The sequence below is a fragment of the Psammomys obesus genome, unplaced genomic scaffold (genome assembly GCF_907164565.1).
Source record: "Psammomys obesus unplaced genomic scaffold, mPsaObe1.curated_primary_1811, whole genome shotgun sequence".
Lineage (NCBI taxonomy): Eukaryota > Metazoa > Chordata > Mammalia > Rodentia > Muridae > Psammomys > Psammomys obesus.
This window is the reverse complement of record NW_026586589.1, coordinates 8,076,728-8,099,495: the sequence shown is the minus strand read 5'-3', so window position 1 is coordinate 8,099,495 and position 22,768 is coordinate 8,076,728. Positions and strand designations below refer to the sequence as shown.

The following is a 22,768-nucleotide window of genomic DNA, read 5'->3' as shown; positions in this document are numbered from 1 at the left end:
AAATAAATAAATAAATAAATAAATAAATAAATAAATAAATAAATAAAAGAGCCCCTTCCCTCCACTTCTGAGGCTGTCCTCCAGGGAACAATGGGTGACGGCTGCATCCAGTTCACTGGGTTATCTTCTCATGGTCATAGCTATTTAAATTTTTCCAAAATGAAAGCATTTTAAAAGGACAGGTATAATGAGAATAAAAAACAAAAACAGATTTATCTACAAAGAAATAACTCTGAGAATGACAGGCTCTTTCTTAACAACAAAATTTAACTAGAAGACAGTGGACATTTTTCTTTGATAGATCAAGTAAGAGAAAATAATCGTTAACAGAGGCTATACATGCAGAAATAACATCCCAAGACCGAAGGCAGTGAGACAAAGATGTTTTTGTGTAAACAAAATCTGAGATACTTTGCCAAGGACATAGCCATACAAATGAAATTCTAAAGCATTTTAGCGAAAGGATGGATCACACATAGTAAGGCCTGAGACAAAGTCTCAAAAGGTAGTAACAGGGCTGGGGCGGCTCAGTCTGTAAAGTGCTTGCTCTGGAAGTTTGAAGACCTGAATCCCATGAGCATGAAGGTTCACACTTGTCATCCCAGTGCTGGGGAAGCAGAGGCAGGGGAATCCCTGGGGCACGCTGGCCCGACAGACTAGCATAGTCAGCAAGTCCCAGGTCCCAGGAAGAGATCCTGTCTCAGAAAACAAGGTGAACAGCTCCTGAGGAATAATACAGGGAGCTGACATCTGGCTACACACACATGCTCACTTGCACAAACACACACACTTGCAGAGGTGCAAAATTCATAAGTAAACCTGAACTTCAACTGTGAAGAACTGGCTGTGCAACTCTAAGTCTATGTGTCAAGATGTTCACTGAGTCGTGTCTTTCATAGGAGGACAGAAACTTTTCATCACTTCTAGACTTTTAAGTTTTTTGTTTTATTTGTTAAGGAAACTATTTTGGAAGACACCGTGCATGAGTTCAACATTAATAAAAGGAAATGGGAGCTGGGTGCACTGGCTCTCACCTGTGATCTTGGCACTCATCAGGCTGAAGAATAAGGATGGCTTAGACTTTGAGGCCAGCTGGTACTATGTGAGTGAGTTATAATCCAGCCTTGGCAACAGCAAGAGACCATGTCTCAAAAAAAACAAACCAGCAACAATAAAAAACCTTGCAGGGTGTGGTGGTACAAGCCTTTAAACCAAGCACTAGGGAGGCAGAGGAGGGCAGATAGTTGAGTTTGAGGTCAGCCTGGTCTACTCAGCCAGTTACTGGACAGCCAGAGTTACATAGTATGACTATGTCTCAGAAAGCAAAAAAATAATTGTAGATCTTAGCACCTCAGCTGTTGATGTTCTGTTCAGGAAGTTGTCTCCTATGCCAGTGAGTTCAAGGCTCTTCCCCACTTTTTCTTCTAACAGATTTAGTGTATCTGGTTTATGTTGAGGTTTTTTTGATCCACTTGGACTTGAGTTTTGCGCAGCGATAAATATGGATCTATTTGCATTTTTCTACATATAGACATTCAGTTAGACTAGCACCATTTGTTGAAGATGCTGTCTTTTTCCATTGTATGATTTTGGCTCCTTTGTCAAAAATCAGGTGTGCATAGGTGTGTGGGTTTATTTCTGGGTCTTCGATTCCATTCCATCAATCAACCAACCTGTTTCTATGTCAGTATCATGCAGTTTTTTATTACTATTGCTCTGTAGAAGAGCTTGAGGTCAGGTACGGAGCTACCTCCAGAATTTGTAATAGCCAGAAACTGGAAACAGCCTAGATATCCCTCAACCGAAGAATGGATTAAAAACAGAAACAAAAACAAACAAACAAACAAAAAAAAAACTGTGGTACATTTACACAATGAAATACTATTCAGCCATTAAAATCAAGGAAATCATAAAATTTGCAGGCAAATGAATGGAACTAGAAAAGATCATCCTGAGTGAGGTAACCTATAACCAGAAAGACACACATGGTATACTCACTTATAAGTTGATTTTAGTCATATAGTGCAGAATAGACATACTACAATGCCCAGACCCCAAAAAGATTAGTCCAATGGGCATCTTAGGCTTCATGTTGGCCCACTAGTTAGGGCAGTGGGGGATATCTCTCACATGGACTCTTGTTGCCTGCTTTTTGATCACTTTCCCCTGATGGGACTTTACTACCAGGCCGCAGGGGAGGAAGACGAATTCAGTGCTCATATGAAAAGATGAGCTGGGGTGTCTGGGTAGGGGGCTCAGAGGAGGGAGGGTGGGACTGTGAGAAGAGGGAGGGGCCTATAACAGAGACGTAAATTGAATTAATTACTAATAATAAAGCAAAAAAAATCAAATAACATTTCCATCATCCCACAAAGTTTCCCCAGCAAACAGCAGCCTCCAAGAAGGCAGTTATACCTTTCTTGTGCAAACACCCAGTGAAATGTTATCTACTCCAGAAGGCAGCAGCACTGTCAGCCACTAGTTTAGACCCAGCGCCCTGCAAGATGACTCCTGAAGACCTCATCTGCCATTCTGGTTGTCAGAGACAACTCCAGTCTCCCCTCCTACAGGCGCTTGGAGGCGGCCCTCACCTCGGATGTTGGTTTCGAACACAGAGGCATTCACATCGATATCGAAGTCCACGTTGTCCTGGAGGACCTCTACCACTCTTTGGAATTCAGAGGTATTCCCCAAAATCTGGAATGAGAGAGAACCCTGACCACATGGTTCCCCTGAGCATGGGGGCAGTCCAGATGCGAGGGTGACCCTCAGTTTTCGGCCAGAACCTCTCTGTCCTGGGTTCAGTTACACTGAGCCAGCAACCACGAGGAAACCCAATCTGAGCAACTTCCTGGCACCCATTTAAATGGGTCCCCTATAAACAAAGTGGGGATCAGTAGTGAACATCAATTGTTTATACCTAACTTGTCCATTCCACCTTGTGGAAAATGATACCAGTTGCTTCCCAGCCTTTTTTATCCCAAAGCCTCCTGCCACAGAGGCCAAGAGCCCTGAGGCTATCCTTCTCAGCTCCCTTTGCTGTCAGAGGTCACTGTGATCCTGGAGAAGTACAACAGACACACCTTTGGGAACAAATCTTTCCTAACAACAGACAAGGCTGACATGGCTTTTACTCGGCTCCTGCTTTTCCACCTCGAAAGACATGATTTCTGGAACACTGGCAGCTATGTTTCACCATGGGGTACAAAGCATGAGAATAAAAGCCTAATGATGGGAGACTAGGAAGCTGCAAAGAGCCTAAGTCTAATAGCATAGTTGAGTAGCTGACTCATCGCTGGAAAAAAAAAAAAAAAAAAAAATGACCTCTTGGCTTCCTTTTCTTTTCCTTTTTGAAAAATTAATTTATTTTGTGGGTCTGACTATTTTGCCTCCACATAAGTGTACCACATTCATTTCTGGTGCTCCTCGAAGTCAGAAGGATGTGTGTACTGGGGAGGGGAGGGTTGGATCTCCTCACACTGGTGGTAAGACAGCTCTGAGCCACCATGTGGGCAGGTCCCTACAAGAACGGAAGTGCTCTTAACCACTGAGCCGTCTCTTCAGCCCCAGACTGTATGCGTAAAAGATGAGTCTGCCTTTTCACTCAGCTTTGCGGTTCTTCTCCACTTGAGGGTGATGAGGACTGAACTGCATGTGTAAGGCAAGAACTCTATCAACTAAGCCATATCCCTTCCTTTCTTTACTTGGGAAAATGTTTAAATCAGCAGCCAAACACTAGATATATATATGTGTGTGTATGCATATATGTGCACATATACATATGTGTTGTCTCTGATATGCATACATGGAAGGAGTGAGGGTATAGGAAAGAGAGAAGGGAGGAGGGAAAGAGAATAAGCTTGTTTGTTTGTTTGTTTGTTTGTGATATTCTCAAACAACCCAGGCTGGCCTCAAACTCACAACATAAGGCCAAGAATGGCCTTGGACTGCTGCTGTTCCTGACTCTAAGTGCTGAGGCTACAGCTGTGTGTCACCATGCCTAGCTTGATACACAATGCCCCCCCCCAACATCACCCCAATTTCCCATGAATACTCTTCCTCTCACAGTCACTCCTGTAATTCCGGAGAGGGTGCCCTCATGACCTCAGCTGTGGAGTGGGCACCTCACTGGGGCCAGCCACAATACCATAGCCCCTCACCAAGGGAAACTGCGAATATATCTGTGGCCTGAACCTGGTCAATGAAGACTTAGTTCGTGGATTAATGGGAAGTGTGATTGTTTGAACATAACTGTTTCTTGAACTGGGAGTAATCAGAAGGGCAAGCAGCTGAGCTACCTTTTATAGACTCTGAGAGCCCAGCAGTCACGAAGGCAGAGATAAAGGTGGAAGGAGAGACTCACTGACGTCATCTGTCTGTCTGGATCCGGTCTGAGGCCAGCCTTCATCTAGACTTTTTAGTTATCTGATTCGGTTACTTTTTCTTCTTGTCTAAGTCAGTTGAACTGAGCTCTGCAATTTGCAACCCAAACAATTCCTGACTCAAGCTTGTCTAGGACCTGGAGCTGGTCTGCCTTCTGTCCTATCTCTCTGTTCACCTTCCTCTAGCCTACCTTCATCTGTGGGAAAACTGTGTCCATTCTTCTCCAGTATCCTGTTTCCTCTGACAGAAGTTACTTCCTCCTACGTCTTCCATTTATAAACCCAATCCACCAATGGGGACTGCCACTTGGTCTAGGATGCCCTTGCTTCTTTCTTCAACCTTTTCTTCATTTAAAAACTCCTAAGAGCTCTATCCATACTACTATCAGGGTCTCTATTTCTTCCCACATTAAAACAAAACAAACAAAACGAAACAAGACCCGTCTCAGTGGCAGAGGCAACATTCGTTCTTGCATTTCCCCAGAGTGCCAGACGCAGCTCAGGAAGCAATTACTTGACAAATGTTTGTGAGTAAGGACATAAATCCTTCTTTACATGGCAGTCAGTGATCTCCAAGCAGACATTTCATCATTTCCTGTCTTGTACTTAAGAAATGCCACTGGCTCCCTTATGCTCTCCAGTGAAAGACTACCACACAGTGAAGAAGAGCCTGGGGCCTCCAGATCCCACATACGCCCTGGCGGTTGCCTGTTCCCTCCTCTCTCTCCCACCCAGCAACACTGGCCTCCCTTCCATTCATTGCACTTGCTTCACTCTCCTGCCACAAAGCCTTTGCACTACCGGCCTAACATCCTCCTGCCATCACTCTCCCAGTTACCACAGCCTCTCCTTCAAATTCCAACTCCAGTTTCATATCACTGCCCCGGAGAGCTTCTCCCAGCATCCTCAGTCTAGGTCAGATGGGTTTTTCTGGTTGTTTGTTTGTTGATTTCACGGCAGTTTCTTTTGTATAACCCTGGCTGTCCTGGAACTCACTCCACAGAGCAGGCCAGCCTTGAACTCAGACATCCACCTGCCTCTACCTCTTCCTTCTGAATGCTGGGATTACAGGTGGACACCACCGTACCTGGCACCAGATCATTTTTTGTTCGGACCTTTCCAACACAAAGCTCTGATTTTGTGATTCTCATCTCTTACGGCTATTCTTTGATTCTGGTGCTAACATCTCAAACTCCAGACAAGCAGGGGTCATTTCTGCTTAAACTCACAATTTTGACTCCAAAGTTTAGCACCAATAAACATGATGAATAGATTAAAAACATACAAATTAACATTAAACGAAAAAGTATAAGCCAAACCATAGCTATGTAGCATTCACAGTCACATAAAATATTATAGATGTACAAAAATGAGGAGCGGCCAGGCATGGTGGTAAATCTTTAAAATCTCAGCACTTGGGAGGCTGATTGCCTAGTTTGAGGTCTGCCTGGCTAAACAATGAAACCCTAGGTAAGGGTATGCAGGACAAAAGACAATCAAGGATTAGAGTCACATAAAATTAAGTTTAAGTCCAAGTTCTGTTTTTATCTTTCTAAGCATCACATTTCTCAGCCACAGGAAGGAATAAAATAATAAACGCAGGAGGTTGGTGGGAAGATTGAACAGGATAGTGCATACGTTGTCATGTATGAAGTAAGCGTGCCGAGCTGTGTAGCAGTCTAAGTAGCACATTTTGAGACGCTACGGAAACCTTATCACGTGGTCCTAGCTGGAGGAAGCAAGTCACTGGGGGGGGAGGAAACACACGACTTTGGGGGGATCTTGTCCCTGGCCCCTCCTGTCTCCTTATCTCTGTTTCCTATTCACTGTGAAGCGAAGAAGCATCTCTGCCACATCACTGGCTAAGCACATGGGGCTAAGCAACCTCTGAAACTGTGAGCCACAATAAATTCTTCCTCCTTTTAAACTGTTCTCTCATGTGGTCATAGCAATGATAAAAACTGATGAATGGAACCTGCAAAGAACTTAGCACATGACACAGTGACTGGTTTTGCTATTATCTTATTATCATTGCACATGGCTACTAGAATATAGCTACCCTGCTAGCTCAGAATCAGGAGATGAAAGGCCTAGGGGAGGAATTTACTTTTTGCCCACAGACAGGCTAGCAAAAGAGGAAGGATGTCGATCAGACAGTGACAGAGAGGAAAAGAAACAGATGGGAACTTACCAGCAAGGTATCCAGGGCATCAATCAGTGTCAGGGAAAAACTGTAAAGAGACAAAGCCCCAGTCGCTTCATAAGAACATCCAACACCAGATTCACAACTGCCCAGATCAGATTCTCCCAAAACTAAGTGACGCACAACAGAGGAAGCAGAGGGGAAATCAGAGTCCCTTGACTTCCTGATGTAGCTCCACTGTAATTAACATACCACCTATGTTTTCTGGCATTGTTCCCCACCACACAGAGGGAGACAAAATTGTAGCATGTTAATAGTTGGAGAATGCTCAAAACTGTGTTAGTCATAACATCAAAAAGCTAGACATTATCAGCTGCTCACAAGCTGAAGAGTGATGAACAAACTATGACACAAACAAGTACACATATATGACATTATTAAGGTTAGCGGGAGTTCTATGTACTAAAGAGAAAAATAATGCTTTTAAATGAAAAACACTGCGCATGAAGTGAGCCACATAGCATGTTTTCATCTGCATTTCAATAAATAAATAAAGAGCCACACTAGGGGGCTGGACAGATGGCTCAGTGGTTAAGAGTGCTTACTGCTCTTGCAAAGGATCTAAGTTTGATTCCCAGCAGCACCATGGGGTTCACAACTGCTGGCAACTTCAGTTGCATGGACTCTAGCCAAGGAGCCTCTAGAGGCTCCTGTATGCTTATGGTGCACCAAATTCATGCAAAGCAAACATACATGCACCATTAATAAAATCTAAAAAGCCAAACTGACAGAACGCATGTGTTCTGCTGTTAGGGCCAGTAACATCAGGGGGATAATTTATAAGGCACACTTGGGAACTTTTTAGGATAAAGAAGTATTCTATAGGCTAGTGATTACTATACTTTAAAAATGGGGTATTTTATTACATGGAAATTACACCTTTAATAGGTTAATTTTTTTTTTTTTTTTTACAAAGATACACAGTAGCCAAGTGTGGTATATGCCTGCAATGCCAGCACTGGTGAGGAAAATACAGAAGGACTGAGAGTTTAAAACCAGTCTGGGCTACATAGCAAGAGCCTGTCTCAATAAATAATACACATACGCAAATCTGTGTGGTCATGTAAACTGAGAATATGCTAGAATAACATACAGAACAGGTTGCAGTGCCAGAGTTTTAAGGAATGAGATAGTTTGCAAGCATGATTCTGTCCTGCCTCAATTAGCCATTTGTTTTTGCATTTACTTCTTGTTCCAACTAAAGATTAAGAACTGGTACAAGTTCTTAGTTTGCTTGTATGGTCTTTGGTATCAGAGAGCATGCTATCATTTACAAATATTTGTAAAACAAGGATAAGTCAGTGACAGTGAACCCCTGCAATCCCAACACCTGGAGTTCAAGGTCATTCTCAGCTATATAGTGGGCTTGAGGGCAGCCTGGACTATGTGGAACCTATTTCAAAAAAGAAAAATCAACAAAAAAAGCAAAACAACAACCACAACTCGGGATTAGAGCTCTAATGTTAGTTTTGGCTGACGCAATGATTCTTTGCTCAGCTGGTTTTCTATTCCAGTGAAAATGAAAAAATGATATGATAACACAAGATAGGAGTGACATGAAACAATGGTATGAAGATCGAGGGGGATACTTTTCAGTCATACAGAGTACACCACTACAAAAGATGCGAAGTTTGGGGAGAGTAATATCCCCTCCTGGACCTGTGTGACCACCTATAAAATGAAGGAGTTGCGTTTTCTAACTCTTGGGAGGCTTTTTTTTGTTTGTTCGTTTGTCTTGTTCTCTTTTTCAAAATATGTTGTGACTCCAGAAATGTCCCCAAGTCCTCATCTGTGGTGTCTGTTCCTGCTGAGGGTAAGCCCCGAGGTCTAGCCAGCCAACTTAATCCAAGACTTTTTTTTGCACGGTGAAAACTGTATAGATTCTGACAGGGGTGGTTTGAATTGAGGGGAAGGGGTTGAAATCAGCCTAGGCCGGAAACTTCCCGGAATCGGTGAGACCATGAAGCCACCAGCCCTCCTAGGACCCCAGCCAACCCCCTCAGCCCTCAAGCCCGCTCTACCTGCCCCAGGTGTCGTGCCCATCACAGGTGAGAGGTCTCAGCTCATCGTAGGGAAAGGCATTTTCCAGGTAACTGTCGTAGGCGTGGTAGAACATGGCCTTGACTCGCTCCCTGGTGCGAGGGATGAGAAATAAGGTAGGGGGCCAGAACCCAAAACCAGGCGGGAGAAAGGACCAGATACAGAACGGAGAGTGGGAACCACCAAATGATTTCTGCCGAGGGCCCAGCAGCGGGACCAGAGCACGTCAGGGTTGGGGTCCTGGGGCGAAGGGAAGGGAAGGGGCCCGGTGGGCGCTTGCCAGTCCCCAGCCGTGGGGAGCAGGAGCCTGGCCCCGTTCACCTGTAGTGGGCGGGGTCGGGCGCGGTGCCGTCGGGGCCTGGCGCACCATGGTGCAAGGGCAGCAGCACGCATACGAGGCCGAGCGGGATGAGCAGACGGAAAGGCATAGAGCTCGTGTCCTGTCAGTGCCGCCGCGGCAGCTGCAGCCACCGCCACCGGCTCATCCTCCGAGCCGCGCCTGGTTCTTCCGGGGATACGCACCACAACGCCTGCGCGTTGGGCAATGAGCCACTCACTTCCTGACTACAAGGCCCAGCATGCAATGGGCAGTGGAGCCCAGGCGAAAGAAGCATCTCGGGATATCTACTCTACACAGGGGAGTTCAACGTGTCTTAAGGACAGTGGCTGCTGTGGCTGCTGTTAGTGATGTTTTCACAATCCCGGTTTCCGTTCTTTGAGCCCTTACTGTCTAGCAAAGCGTTAGGGAGCACTTTACAGGAGCTGTCTAATTTATTTTTCCCCAAAATACCTTTTTAAGAAGGGACCAGCAGGGACTCAAGATTTGAGCAGATGTCTATGTAAAGATGGGTGAAAAATGTTCAGCTTTGACCATTAGTAGACACAGGGTTTCCCAAACCACTTCCCCAATTTCGTAAGTAAACACTAGAATTATTTTCCCAAAGTCATCACTCTTAAGGTTTCTAGAAATCCCTATTGTTCTAGGAATTCATACATTTCATGGGGTTCAGGATGGCATGAAATCATGGCCCCTTAAGTCTCTAAATCTACCCAGAACTTTGTCCCAATACCCTGAACCATCTCAGTGGCTGCAGTCCCTTTAGTATCCCGAGAGAGAATGAAGACCCCAGCACTATTTCTTTGAAAACACCTGGGCCAGTTTTTCCGCTTTCTTTCTTGCTAGGTCCTAGACTTTATCAGCGCATTGGCGACAGCAACACCCATCTCTTGGGTCAGTGCAATGAGCTATAGAGATGACCCTGGATTTGAAGTTAGATCTAGATTCATTACAACTCTGCCATTAACATTTGCCTGTAATACCGGCAGAGTGAGCGCCGAGTAATTAGGATTTTTTTTTTTTTTAACATTCCTTAGAGGGGCAGATAGAAGGAAAACTACAGCAAACTGAGTCCTGGATAAGAGCACAGGGATGTATGAGTCTCCCAAATTACTGTAACACATTGTTACCCAGTTGGGAACTTAAAGTAAGAGAAATGTATTCTCCCATTTCTGGAGTCCAGAAGCCTGAAGTCAGTTTCACTGAGCCTAAACAAACCTTTTGAAGAGTCACCCTCCCTCCTGATGCTTCTGAGGAGAGCTTGTTTATCCTCAGTAGGGTTTCTACCACTGTGACAGAACACCATAATTAAAAGCAACATGGGGAGGAAAAGCCTTATCTCGTCACACTTCACTGAGGGAAGCCAAGGCAGGAACTCAAACTGGAGCTGACGCAGAAGCCATGGAGGGGTGCTGCTCGCTGGCTTGCAACTTGTGGCTTGCTGTGTCTGCTTTCTTACAGGACTCAGGACCACCAGCCCAGGAATGACACCATCTGCAATGGGCTGGGCCCTTCCCCTATCAATCACTAATTCAGAAAATGTCCTATAAACTACAGAAGCATTTTCTCCATTGAGGTACCCTCCTGATGACTACAACTTGTGTAAAATTGACGTAAAACTAACCAGCACACTGCTTCTTGCTTCTCCAGATTCTCCTGATGGTTAGAATCCCTCAACTTATAACTGTCATTCCAGTCTATGCTTCTGTCTTCACGTTCTTCTGTCTTCTGTCCTCTTTAAGTACCACACCTCCCTCTGCATCTCTATCATAAAACCTTTTAATTACATTTAGGACACACCGTGAAAATATTGGATAATCTTCCATTTCAAGATCCTTAATGACAGCCGGGCATGGCGGCACACGCCTGGAAATCCAGCACTGGGGAGGCAGAAGCAAGTGGATTTCTGTGAGGCCAGACTGGTCTACAAAGCAAGTCTGGGACAGCCAAGGCTACACGGAGAAACTATGTCTTGAAAAACAAAAACAAAAACAGAAAAAAGCAAAACAAAACACAGAAGATCCTTAATGGCACCTTCAAAGACTCTCTCCAAATAAGGTAACACAGGTTCCAGGAACAATGACATGGATGTTAAGAGGGACACTTTTTCCTTTTTAAAGATTTATTTATTATGTATGCAGTGGTCTGTCTACATGTATACCTGCATGCCAGAAGAGGGTACCAGGCCTCATTATAGATGATTGTGAGCCACCATGTGGTTGCTGGGAGTTGAACTCAGGCCTTTTGGAAGAGCAGTCAGTGTTCTTAACCTCTGAGCCATCTCTCCAGCCCCCTGGAGGGATGCTTTTTAAGTTAGCATAGGCACTAAGTATTTTTCAGTCATAAGCCTTTCTTTCTTATGAAAATCAACTTAGACTAAATATCCTTTTCCCTGTTATAAGCCCTATAGCTTAGCTTTTTTGTGTCCTATTCAGAACTCTAGGGTAGATGAAATATTTGCAAGGAAGATAGGACAAGGCTGCCTGGATTTGATAATTATGTTGATCCACTTAAAAAAAAAAAAAAACTTTTATTTACATTTTTTATATCTCTTTCTCCCTGCTCCTCCCCAATCCCTTCCAACAGCCCATCACCAGATAGGAGCGAGAAAGGGTTAGCGGGACAGGAGACACAGTTCTTTCTGCTGGTTAGGGTCATCGGGTTCCTTCAGCCAGTCCAATCCTTGTTTCAGGAGAGCTCCAGCTTCTTGTCTCACTGCATCAACAACAGGAGCCACAGCGGGGAAGCAGCAGCAGCCTTGTTCTTTCTTGGGGCTACTCCACACGCTCCCGGCTCTGGCATTTATTATCTCTCCAGAGTCTCCAGATTTAAACTATTTACAGCTGGCAAAGAGCTCCTCTCAGAGCCCGCATGAGGCAAATAGTTTGCTGCTGTGGACAATCTGAATCAGCTTCATATCCCACACCTGGGATTAAAACAAAACCATGTTTATGTCCATAACAATAGTATGTATCTCTATGAACAAGACAGAAATGGTCAAGGTTCTTATATTCTTTTCTTATTTTGATAAAAACATAGCTTTTCAACATTCACAGAATGAATATTTACATTTTTAGAAATCTTTTGTTAATGGCATATTTACCTTTATTCTTTGTACACTGGTGCTCTGCCTGTTTGCATGTCTATGTGATGATGTCAGACCCCCAGGAACTAAAGTTACAGACAGGTGTGCGCTGCCATGTGGGTGCCGGGAATTGAACTCGGCTCCTTTAGAAGAGCAGCCAGTGTTCCTAAATGCTGAGCCAACTCTCCAGCTCCCATTTTTGCAATGCTTTCGTGATTGATTTCACAGTTCTCTGATGAGGTGGGAAAATAATTCTTTTTTACCTCCTAAAAGGGATTAGAGCTCTTCTTTCCCTCACTCTGTTTATGATATTATGATCTGTTTCGGGAGGGTGTGGTCCAGCGAAATGACAAACTACAGTAGTTACATGTAAAGAGACTCACAGTGGCTCGCTTAACTGCCCTAAGCCTCAGTTTCCAGATTTTGAAAGCAGAAATTGACAAGGCAAGAGATGTCTTCAGATTAAATATGATAATGGAGGTGAAAAGTCCCAGGATAAATGACTTGTTTGTATGTTTCTCTGTGTGTCGGGGGGAGCATTGTTCTGTTTTGTTTAGGACACGGTTTCTCTGTGTAACCTTGACTGTCCTGAAACTCCATTTGTAAACCAGGCTGGCCTCGAACTCACGGATCCACCTGCCTCTGCCTCTTGTGGGATTAAAGGTGTGCATGCCACTGACACCACCCCCCACACACAGCGTATTCATTGTTTTTAATAGATGTTAATTCTTTTCTCTGTCTTCCTGTGCAATGACTACTCATTTTGTGTTCACTCCTAATAGTGCTGGGGTCACAGGCAGTAACTCAAGAGTTTGAAGCTTAGTGCTGAGCACAAAACCACCATTACAAAACAATCCAGCCACCACGGCCCTTTGCCTTGTGGACCTTGCAGTTTTGTTGGGAAGGAAAGATGTTTGCTGGTAAACACTTGGAGTACAGGGTAGACACACCTTCCTGTGGGTAGAGTTTGGAAGGTACGTTGATCATAGCAGTACCCAGTAGCAATGACCTTGGACTGGGTATTGAGTAGAGTGAGCCTCACATTGATAATTAGTAGGGCTTGGTTCTGTTCCTGGTTTAGCCACAGCTTTGTGTGATCTTGGATAAGTCACTTTCCCTTTGAAGGACTCAGTTTCCATATCTGGAAAGCAAGTGAATAAGACTACCTCTCAGTATAAAAATAAAACAACAACAACAACAAAAAGTAACAAATCACTCAGAGTTATTGCAAGACAAACAAAATAGAGAACAGAAAACAGTCATCGACTACAGAGGTCCCCTCAGCAATGTTCATGAAGCAAAACACAACCGGGACAACATGCCAACCAGAATGAACCATTTGCCAACTGGAGGAAGAGAAGTAGGATGAAGGGTAGCAGAAGAAGCAGGGAGAGGCAAAGGAGGAGGGAGAAATGGCTAAACGTGTCAGCAGAAGTATCTGTACAGTGATTTACATGTTACAGATACACTGTTATTAAGACCCGATATGTGTCAATGCCATTAATCCTAACCACAACCAGCCAAAAGTGCTGTTATCACCATCTCAGATTTTTAAAAATACAAACACAACTTTTAAAAGATTTATGTGTGTGCGTGCATGCGTGTGTGTGTGTGTGTGTGTGTGTGTGTGTGTGTGTGTGCGCATGTGTGTGTATGGATGTGTGCATGTGGCCATAGAGGCCAGAAGAAGGCATTAGCTCCCCTACAGATGGAATTACAAGCAATCACAAACCAAACACATGTCCTCTGCAAATGCAGAATGTGCCCTTAACCACTGATCCCTGTTTCCAGCGCCTTGAAGCACAAATTTTAAAAGTCAAAGAGAGGTTTAGGTAAGCAACCATGTCTCATGCTAAATAGGCATCAGAGCCAAAATCTGTAGCCAGGCAGTCCACTTTTTACCATACTGATGAGAGTAATGAGAATTAAAAGGCAGCAGTCTGGGGCCGGAGAGATGGCTTAGTGGTTAAGAGCACTGTCTGCTCTTCCTAAATGGACCTGGGTTCAATTTTCAGCACCCACACAACAGCCCGTAACTGTCTGTAATGCCAGTTCCAAGGGATCTGACACCATCTGACATAAAATAAAAGTTAAATAAACTATTTAAAAAAAAAAAAAAGCAGCAGTCTGGTCAGCTTCTACAGCATTTGATACAACTCCAGGCCCAGCGTTCCCTTCCCTTTTGTAGAAAAGCCAGAAAATGAAGTTCAGCCCCCGAGGTTGGAAGTTAGATCCCTTTGGTCCTTATGCTGGACTTTTAGCTGAGGAATTCCCTTTCCAGGCCCTGAAGGTCAAGAAGTTCCATTTCTCTCAACTCCCAAGGCAGAGTGTGGTCACTACATGCTCTCAGACTTCCAAGAAATAACTATTTTGTTCCTGGGAAGCTCTCCATCTGCTGCCTTGTAGAAATGCGTGCATTTCCCCTGTGCCCAGAATATCCAAAAACTGGATTAGTGATTCCCTGGCCACAGCCCTAGACATGTTTTCCTAATGCTCTGTTCCATGTGAACTCAGACTTATACAAATCCACAATCAAGCTGCAGTGTTTTTTATTGTTGGGGTGGGGTGGGGTTTTCTGTTGTTTTGGTTTTTTTTTTTTTGTTTTGGTTTTTGTTTTGAGACAGGATTTCTCTGTGTAGCCTTGCCTGTCCTGGATTCACTTTGTAAACCAGACTGGCCTCGAACTCACAGAAATCTGCCTGCCTCTGCAGCCCCATGTGCTGGGATTATGGGCGTGCCTCACTGAGCCCGCCGAGCTGATCAGCTTTTGGGACTGGGTGTTGAACCTGGGGTCTTGAGCATGCTGGGCAAGCATCCTACCCTGAGCCGTATCCTCAGCCCTACAATGTCTCATTTTGTTTCGTGTATTTAAAGGGGAGTAAGTAAATGTGAAGCGACTGAACGAAATCGCAGGACTCTCCATGGCGTACCCACTGCCATTGTAAGGACCCAGTTCTTAGGAAAGGAAATCTGTTCTTACTGAGCAAGAGGTGGGGGGTGTGGACAAGGTGTTCTGGGGATGTCCAAAGTGGAGACTTTCTCTGCCCGTTTCATGGTTTGATGATGCACCAAGCCCCATGCCACACCAAGCGGAGCAGGGGAGACAATGACTTTCCCCCTCAGCTTTCCTGCTTTGGGGCTCCAGACCATGCCACTACTTATTTGTGCAAGAACAGGAGAAATTTTTGTAGAAGATAAAAAGAGTCTAATAAAAAATGCTAATTTTTCAAACAAAAGCTTGAGCCTTATGATGACAACTTCTAGGTGTCTTTCGAGTCAAACTAAGTAATGTTAAAAACAATGACACAGAGCTTGTTATTAAGGGAAGATGATTTCTTTTCCATGTGTTTGGGCATAGGAGTACACACCTTTATTTTTATTTTATGTGTAGGGATGTTTTGCCTGCATGTGTGTCTGTGCACCACACGTGTGCAGTGTCCATGGAGGCCAAAAAAGGGCATCAAATCTCCCAGAATTAGAGTTATAGATGGTTATGGGCTGCCATATGGGTACTGGGTCTCTAACCTGGGTCTTCTGGGAGAGCAGCCAGCGCTCTTAACTCTAGGCCATCTCTCCAGCCCTGTGTGTGACATTTTGATGTCATGATAAATCATTGGCCAGCAAATCTACTTAAGAGTTTTCTGAAGCCAGGTGTGGTGATATTTGCTTGCAATCCCAGCACTCAGGAGGCCTGAGGCAAGAAAACTGAGGGTTTAACCTGCCTGAGATACCTACTGAGACCCTGTCCAAAAACAACGACAAAAAGACTAACAGGGCAGTCATCTATCCCTGAAAAGAATGTACTTTTGATTCACCAAGAGATCCCTGTGGCCTACAATTCCAAAAACTGACAAGGTCCAAAAATGTCCTCTCACGTCTCATACAGAAGAGAATCCTAAAGTCTGTGGTTGTGTTATGCTGGGCTCATTTAACCATCTTGCATTTTATTTAGCACTCCTACTTCCATATTTTTATCTTTTATTGAGTATCTAAAAACTTTTTTTATATTCTTTTTTAAGTTGGATTTGTCATCTTCCTGCTCCCTTCATTTATGAGTTAAATGAACTTGTGACCCATGCTTACTGTCTATTTTTATAAGAATGACATTGTTAATATGCCAAGGACTACCCTTGACACAAAGTACCAGACCCTGTGCTGAATAACCGACCCCTCTGAGACAGTTTCTAACTTATCTTATTCATATGGGTATGGGTGTTTTTGTCTGATGTGTGTTGGGCACCAAGGGTGTGCAGAGCCTTTGGAGGCCAGAAGAAGGCTTGGATTCCCTGGGACTGAGTTACAGATGCTTGTGAGCCACCATGTGAATGCCAGGAGTAGAGCCCAGGTCCTCTGGAAGAACAATCAGTGTTCTTAACCTCTGAGCCATCTCTCCAGCCCTGAGCTAGTTTCTATTTTATCCTCACTTTTCAGATAAGAAATCAGAGACTCGGGAAGATGAATAATGCTTTTAGGAGCAAGAGATTGGCTAATCACATTTTTTCAATTCTTCCCTAGAAATCTTATTTGCTCTTTGACTTAGAAAACACCTCTTGAGCACTTACTGTGGACCTGGTACTCTGCCAGCCCGGTGATACAGACACAGCCTCTGCCCTCTTGCAGAGGTATTTTGGTATAGAAGATAGATGCATTTTTTTTTTAATGGCATGTAAGAGGGTTAAAAGAGAAAGTCTGGGTTTCTGAGAAGGAAGCAACTGATTTACAGGAATGACATGTACCCAGAAAGGGCTTTTCTTTTCTTTTTTTTTCCTACTCTGCGAAGTTTTTGCCTTTTTAATGTCAGGATTGTGGGGGGAGGGAGAAATGACGTGTATGAAGGTCAGAGGATAACTTTGGGGAGTGGATTCTCGGGCTTGCACAGAAGCAACTTTATGCGCGGAGCCACTTCGCCGGCCTTACGAGGTCCTTCTGGAAGTCTCCCCTGCAATTCTTCCCGCTCCAACAGTTTCCAGCATCCCACTTCGCTTTTCCTCTCCCGGTAACCGAACAGGCCTGGAGCTGCGTTCCCCCCCCCCCCCCCCCCCCCCCCCCCCCCCGGGCCGGGGGGGGGCCCCCCCCCCCCCCCCCCCACGTGCTGTCTGGTTGGGCTGGCGATGCTAACGCATGCTTGACGTCCCAGAAAGGGCTTTTCAAACTAAAGGAAAAAACTGGTGCAATGGCTCTAGGCAGCAAGAAGCCTAATCACTCACAAGGACAGAGTGGTCGCCTTGCTGGAAGCCAGCTGGTAACGGGGTAAGCAGTGAGAAACAAAGCTGGAAAGATGAGGAGGACTAGATGAAACAAACTTTTGTAAAGACCATTGAGCAAGGGATCTTGGACTTTGTTCTAAGCATTACCAACGGGTTTTCAAGAAGCAGAGAAGAGGATCAGGAGTTCAAGTTAAAAGGGGCTGGGGATAAAAGTGCTGCCATGCATGACAACCTGAGTTCGGTCCCCACCTCTCACGGTAGGAGAGACCTGACTCCCAAAAGTTGTCCTCTGACCTCCACAGGTACATTGTGTGCCTGAAGAACAATGGCCAAGGCTGTCCTCTGGCCTCCTCCATGAACTGGCATGGACACACACACAAACATGAGAGAGCGGTGCGGGGCAGAGATACCTCACCAGGCTGGGCTACATGAGGGTCTGTCTTTTAAAAGATGTTGGGTAGAGGTATAACTGGCATTTGCTACTTTCTGGGTTATTTTTTCTTCCAGCCTCTCCACCCCTTTTCTTCCACCCTTTCAACCCCCTAACACTACATAAGAGAGGACATCTTTTTCTTCTCCTCCTCCTCTTCTTCTTCACAGCCCACCATGCCTCTCAGAGCCCTAGTATTTATCTACCCTCTGAAAAGCGCTCAGAATTCCAAATGTCACACAATCACAGAAACTTATCTGCAGCTGTCAAAATCACACTCCTGCTAGAGCACAAGCAAATCACAGTCACCTGCTGTGAAGCAGCCCCATATCCCCACACCTGGGATTAAAATGAAAACATATTCCCATAATATTTTTGTGGGTTTTTTAAAATAAACCTAAATTACAACATTCTCACTACAGGATGATAGCTGGCACACACAAGGAATCCCAGCACTCAGGGAAGCTCAAGGCCAGCCTGAGCTGCACATCAAGAGGCTGTCTCAAAAAAAAAAAAAAAAAGGGTGAGAGCTAGAAAGATGGTTCAGTATTTAAGAGGATGAGAGTTCACTTTCCAGCACCTACACCAGGCAGCTCGTAACCTCATTTAATTCTAGGCGCAGGGTATCTGGAACCCTCTTAGGGTACCTGCAGACAAGGGGCATACACACACAGAGAGACATATGCACAAGTAAAATACATATTTAAGATACAAGTAAATGAGAAGCAAACAAAAATCAAGCCAGGCAGGGTGTCACGTGCCTGCAATTCCTGCACTGGGGAGGCTGAGGGAGGAGAATGTCAAGAGTTAGAGGCCAGCTCAGGACCCAGTCCTGAAGAAGTAGTAGGGAACTAGCTCAGGGAAAAGGTTTGCACAGGAGCACGAGGACCTGAGTTCAATCCCCGGCAGCCACGTGAAAGCCAGGTGTGGTGGCTGTGTCTGGAACCTCAGCACTGGGGGTTGGGGGAAAGTAGACACAGAGAGAGCCAAGAGCTTGCTGGTGGTCATCCCAGCAGATGAGTGAACTCCAGTTCAGTAAGAGACCTTGTCTCCAAAAACAGGGTTGAAAGTGATAGAGGAAAATGTCCAGTGTTGGCCTCTGCTCTCCACACACACTGCCACGGGCAAGAGCATCTGAAGATGTTTACACAACACACACACACAAAGAAAAGAGAAGAAAGAAATTAGCAGCATAAAACTTACAAAGGAAGAAATACATCATTATCACCTTCTAGTGCTGTGACTATCCACAAACTCCAAGTGAAATATCAGACTAAAAAGTTCATTAAGGTCGCCAAATGCAAAGTTAATCCAACAAAACTGTCAGGGTTTCTGTGAGAAGTGAGCAGTCAGAATATGAGATTTTTTTCTCAAATGCTGCTTTCAATCACATTTACTTCTCTCGGGTTTGAGGCAGAAGGATCACTGGGTCCGCGAGTTTGAGACCAACCTGGCCACACTGCAAGGCCCTATCTCAAATAATTAACATGACCTGGGGAATCGGCTCCGGGGCTGAGAGCACTTACTCCCTTGTAGAGGGGACCTGTGTTCAGTTCCCAGCACCTACCTGGTGGCTTACAACCTTCTGTAGCTTTAGTTATCTACCCACACATACTGAAACAGAGACATGGCCATACACATAACTAAAAATAATTCTTTAAAAAAAAAAAAATGGAAACCATTTCCTAGCCTGAAGTCTCCTATTTATCCCCCAAACTGTACAGCTTTGTCTTTCACCTTCAATGTACACACTGAAGCGGAGTTGTGTCAAGACTGGTGTCTTATCTGGTCACGGTGGGGTATGCCCAGCGGCGGACACCCAGCAAACAAAACCAGGTGAATCGCAGCTGGAGGCCATCCATGTTGAGATGAAACAAAAGAACACGGCCCTTTGCCCGCCACCACTCACCCCTCGTCAGCTTTTCCTTGCAAATCTACCCTTGACATGGCTGGCTGACTTTGAGTCCCTGTCTGCTCTACGCTGGGACCCTTCTCTCTGTGAACCAGTGGCCTCTCCACCAGTATAGGTGTAGGCTTAGTCTTCATGGCTTAGGGCCACTTTGTGTTTCAAGAGCATCTTGGCCGTTTTTCAGATTAGTACATTAAGTTGGGAGTAATTTTATCAGGCTGATGCGCTTTTGACGGTATTACATCTATGTGTATGTTAAGTGGATTCGGGGAGAATACCTATCTTCACAGAATTAAGCCATCCAATCACACGGTATTCTTTCTCTCTCCCTGTCTCTCTCTGTCTCTACAATTTTTGACATCTCTCAGAGTTCTATAATTGTATTTCTAAAACCTTCCACCTTCTCCATACTTTGTTAGATTGTCCCTTAAATGAGCACGTTTTTCTTGTATTTAATTGTTTATTAAATACGTACTTATTTTAAACGTTAGCCCCTTCATGAGTTTGTGAGCAATGAGCTAGTCGGGAACATAAAGTTAGGGCCTTTAAGCTATCTAAAAATATGGCTAAAGAGAGAGAAAAGATAACCTGTGTGCGCTCCGTTCAGGAAACCAGGGGGAGTGAGTTTAGCGGGAAGGAATCAACAGAAAGATAAGGCTGGAGAGCACACCAACACACAGTCGCTGGGGCTGGCAGAGCTGGGGTTGGCCTGACCTCGGGCCTCTGCTCACGTGTCCCACGTGCCCTCCGCTGAAGTGTATTGGGACTGATGCCTACATGGAACATCCTGACTAAGACTTCCATCTATTTCTCTGCCTTCCCCTCAGGAAATCACGGCCCATTCACATCTCCCCTCCACTCTTCCCAAGCCGCAAGGTCCCCCTGGCTGCCTGCGAAGCCCAGCTTCCCTCTCGGCTCCCCCACCTGCTCAGTTCTCACAGTGTGGGCACGCAGTATCCTCCACCGATGGGGAAGGCACATCCAGAGCCCAGCTTGCCTGGTTTGCTGGGCCATCTGGCTACCCTAGCAGGTCTGCTCGCTGTCCAGCCTCCGTGTCCTCATAAAATGGGAGCTGCCTGCTGCTTCTCCAGGTTTTTGTGGGGGGGGGGGGGGGGCGCGTCTAGTGAAAATCAAGCACATGTGCTCCCCTCACTCAACAAGTGTCCTTCCGTGTTGTCAGTGGTTCCCAGTCCCGGGGAGGTGGGGGTGGGCACTCTCTGTACAGGCCACACTCTGGCTGTGGAGTTGAGCCAGATTGGGTGGGGTCTACCTTCAGGTCACAGGGAGCGGGGAGTGGATCCCCTGAATTGTGGCTGGGCACACAGCCAGGCCTGGCAGGGGTCCTCCTCACCCACCCACGGGGGTGGGGGTGGGGGTGCTGCACCAGCGCTGGCCCCAGCCAGTTTCCTGTTTCCCTTATCTTTCCCCAACATGTGCTCTCCCGGGTGAGAACCACCACCATTTGCTTCCTTCACTTCCCTTTGTTCATTAAGATCCTTATTTTTCAGATTCCTGTCAAATCTGGCTGCTGGCCCAGAGCCCACCATGGTGTGTGAGTTTTCGGTCCCTCGACTCCAATGAGAGCGTTTTGGGGGTTAGCTGGAAAACTTCCTAATGGATTCTCTCAGCTCACCAGCCTTTCTACCCCCAGCATTCGTCCACTGTGTCCTACTCAGCCCCGAGTGCTCATCCCCCGTGGATTCAAATTCTTCTTGCACACTACTAGCCAAGTGGTGTGAGCTTCTGCAGGTTCCCCCGGCTCACTTTCCCGAGCTTCAGTTGTCCTGTCTGTAAGGTAGGGATGATGAGCTTGGGTTCCCCGGAGGAAGCGAGCACAGGCCTACAGTATAAATCGGAAGCATACGTTAAACACTCAGAGGTGTGCGTTCAGAAATGTGCCGGTGGGAGCTGACTGAAATCTTCTGCAGGAGTAGGGCTCAGTTGGGAAAGCTGAACTTCAGAAGAAAAACAAATGAATAAAGGAGATGGACGGCATTCCCAAGGCGGACACCTGCGGTTGTCTTCTGGCACCTACACGCATATGCACAGATGTGACGCATGCACACACAAGTGCATGCACCCCCACATACCCATATAAACATATACACATGCACTCATATGGAGATTAATCAACTTTGGCATCATAAAAAAAAAAAAAAAGAAAAAAAAGAAGTTCCAATGATAATTTTTTTGCTGTGTATAACCTGAGGGAACTCACTTAACTTCTCCGAACCTGATCCTTTCAGTAAGATGCTAGTGCTGAGGAAGCCTGACTCACAGAGCTGGCATTTGGATAGGAGTATTTATGAAAAGAGCGGCCAGCGATAAACGCTACAAGCTTACTACTGTTGACCCGCTGCTTCAGTCCCAGGGCTCGGGGTGTAAGGATGGTGCTTGGCAAATAGCTATCGCGGCTACCACCCGTGTCTAAGACAGGGCCTGTGTCATCGGGACTGGGGAAGAGACGCCTCCAGATGAGCCCCAGTTGCTTAGGTCAAGGCAGGGGAGATCTCGGGGACATGAGAGGGGAGAGGAACCCCTCATCCAGTTATCGGTTGAAGCATCTTACCAACAGAAGAGCAAGAGCTGAGGCAACTCACCAGCTACTCAAGGCCTTCCTCCCTCCCCAGCGATAAGCTGCAGTTTCCCCAGGAAGCACACCAGAAACCCGTCCACAGGGAGGAGGCATGTACTGAACAGCTCATGCATTGCTGGTGGCTCCCGGCGTTACCTTCTCAGAGTCCAGCTCCATCAGAAACACCCCCAAAGCCAGATATGCTCTCCTAGCCTTCCGGCCCAAAGCACTTCTCCAGCCCTCAACAGACAAAAAAAGCCAAAGCAAGAGACCCACAGGCTCATCAGGAATCAGAGAAATGTAAAGTCAAACCAAACTGAAATGCTGTTTTGCACCACCTACCTGGTGCTACCAAGGACTGGCAAAGATTTGGAGCGTGGAACTTACACATCACAGGAAATGCAAAGTAGCACCCATCTCTGTGAAAAGATTTTGGCGGCACCTACCCTAATTGAAAACCGTGTAGCCTGTGACTCAGCAAATCCACGCCCAAGATTTGTAGCTACACGCCAACTCTCCCATCTCTACACAGGGAAGTGTGAACAGAACACGTGATTTCTAACTTGCCGGTAAGTGGATAAGCATGAGCGTCAGGATGGG

The 22,768-nt window shown here is 45.7% G+C and overlaps 1 protein-coding gene across 1 annotated transcript in view; it reads right to left on the bottom strand.

Annotated features, from left to right (window-relative positions):
- Positions 1–9,145, bottom strand: part of Edem2 (ER degradation enhancing alpha-mannosidase like protein 2) — a 28,821-nt gene extending 19,676 nt beyond the window's left edge. Inside the window, exons 1-4 of the mRNA XM_055602345.1 lie at positions 8,947–9,145; positions 8,607–8,717; positions 6,574–6,613; positions 2,592–2,697 (exon numbers count right to left, since the gene is read on the bottom strand). Coding sequence (XP_055458320.1) covers positions 2,592–2,697; positions 6,574–6,613; positions 8,607–8,717; positions 8,947–9,053 — 364 coding nt within the window. The 5' untranslated portion in view covers positions 9,054–9,145. The remainder of the gene's footprint in view (positions 1–2,591; positions 2,698–6,573; positions 6,614–8,606; positions 8,718–8,946) is intronic.
- Between the last annotated feature and the right edge of the window lie 13,623 nt (positions 9,146–22,768).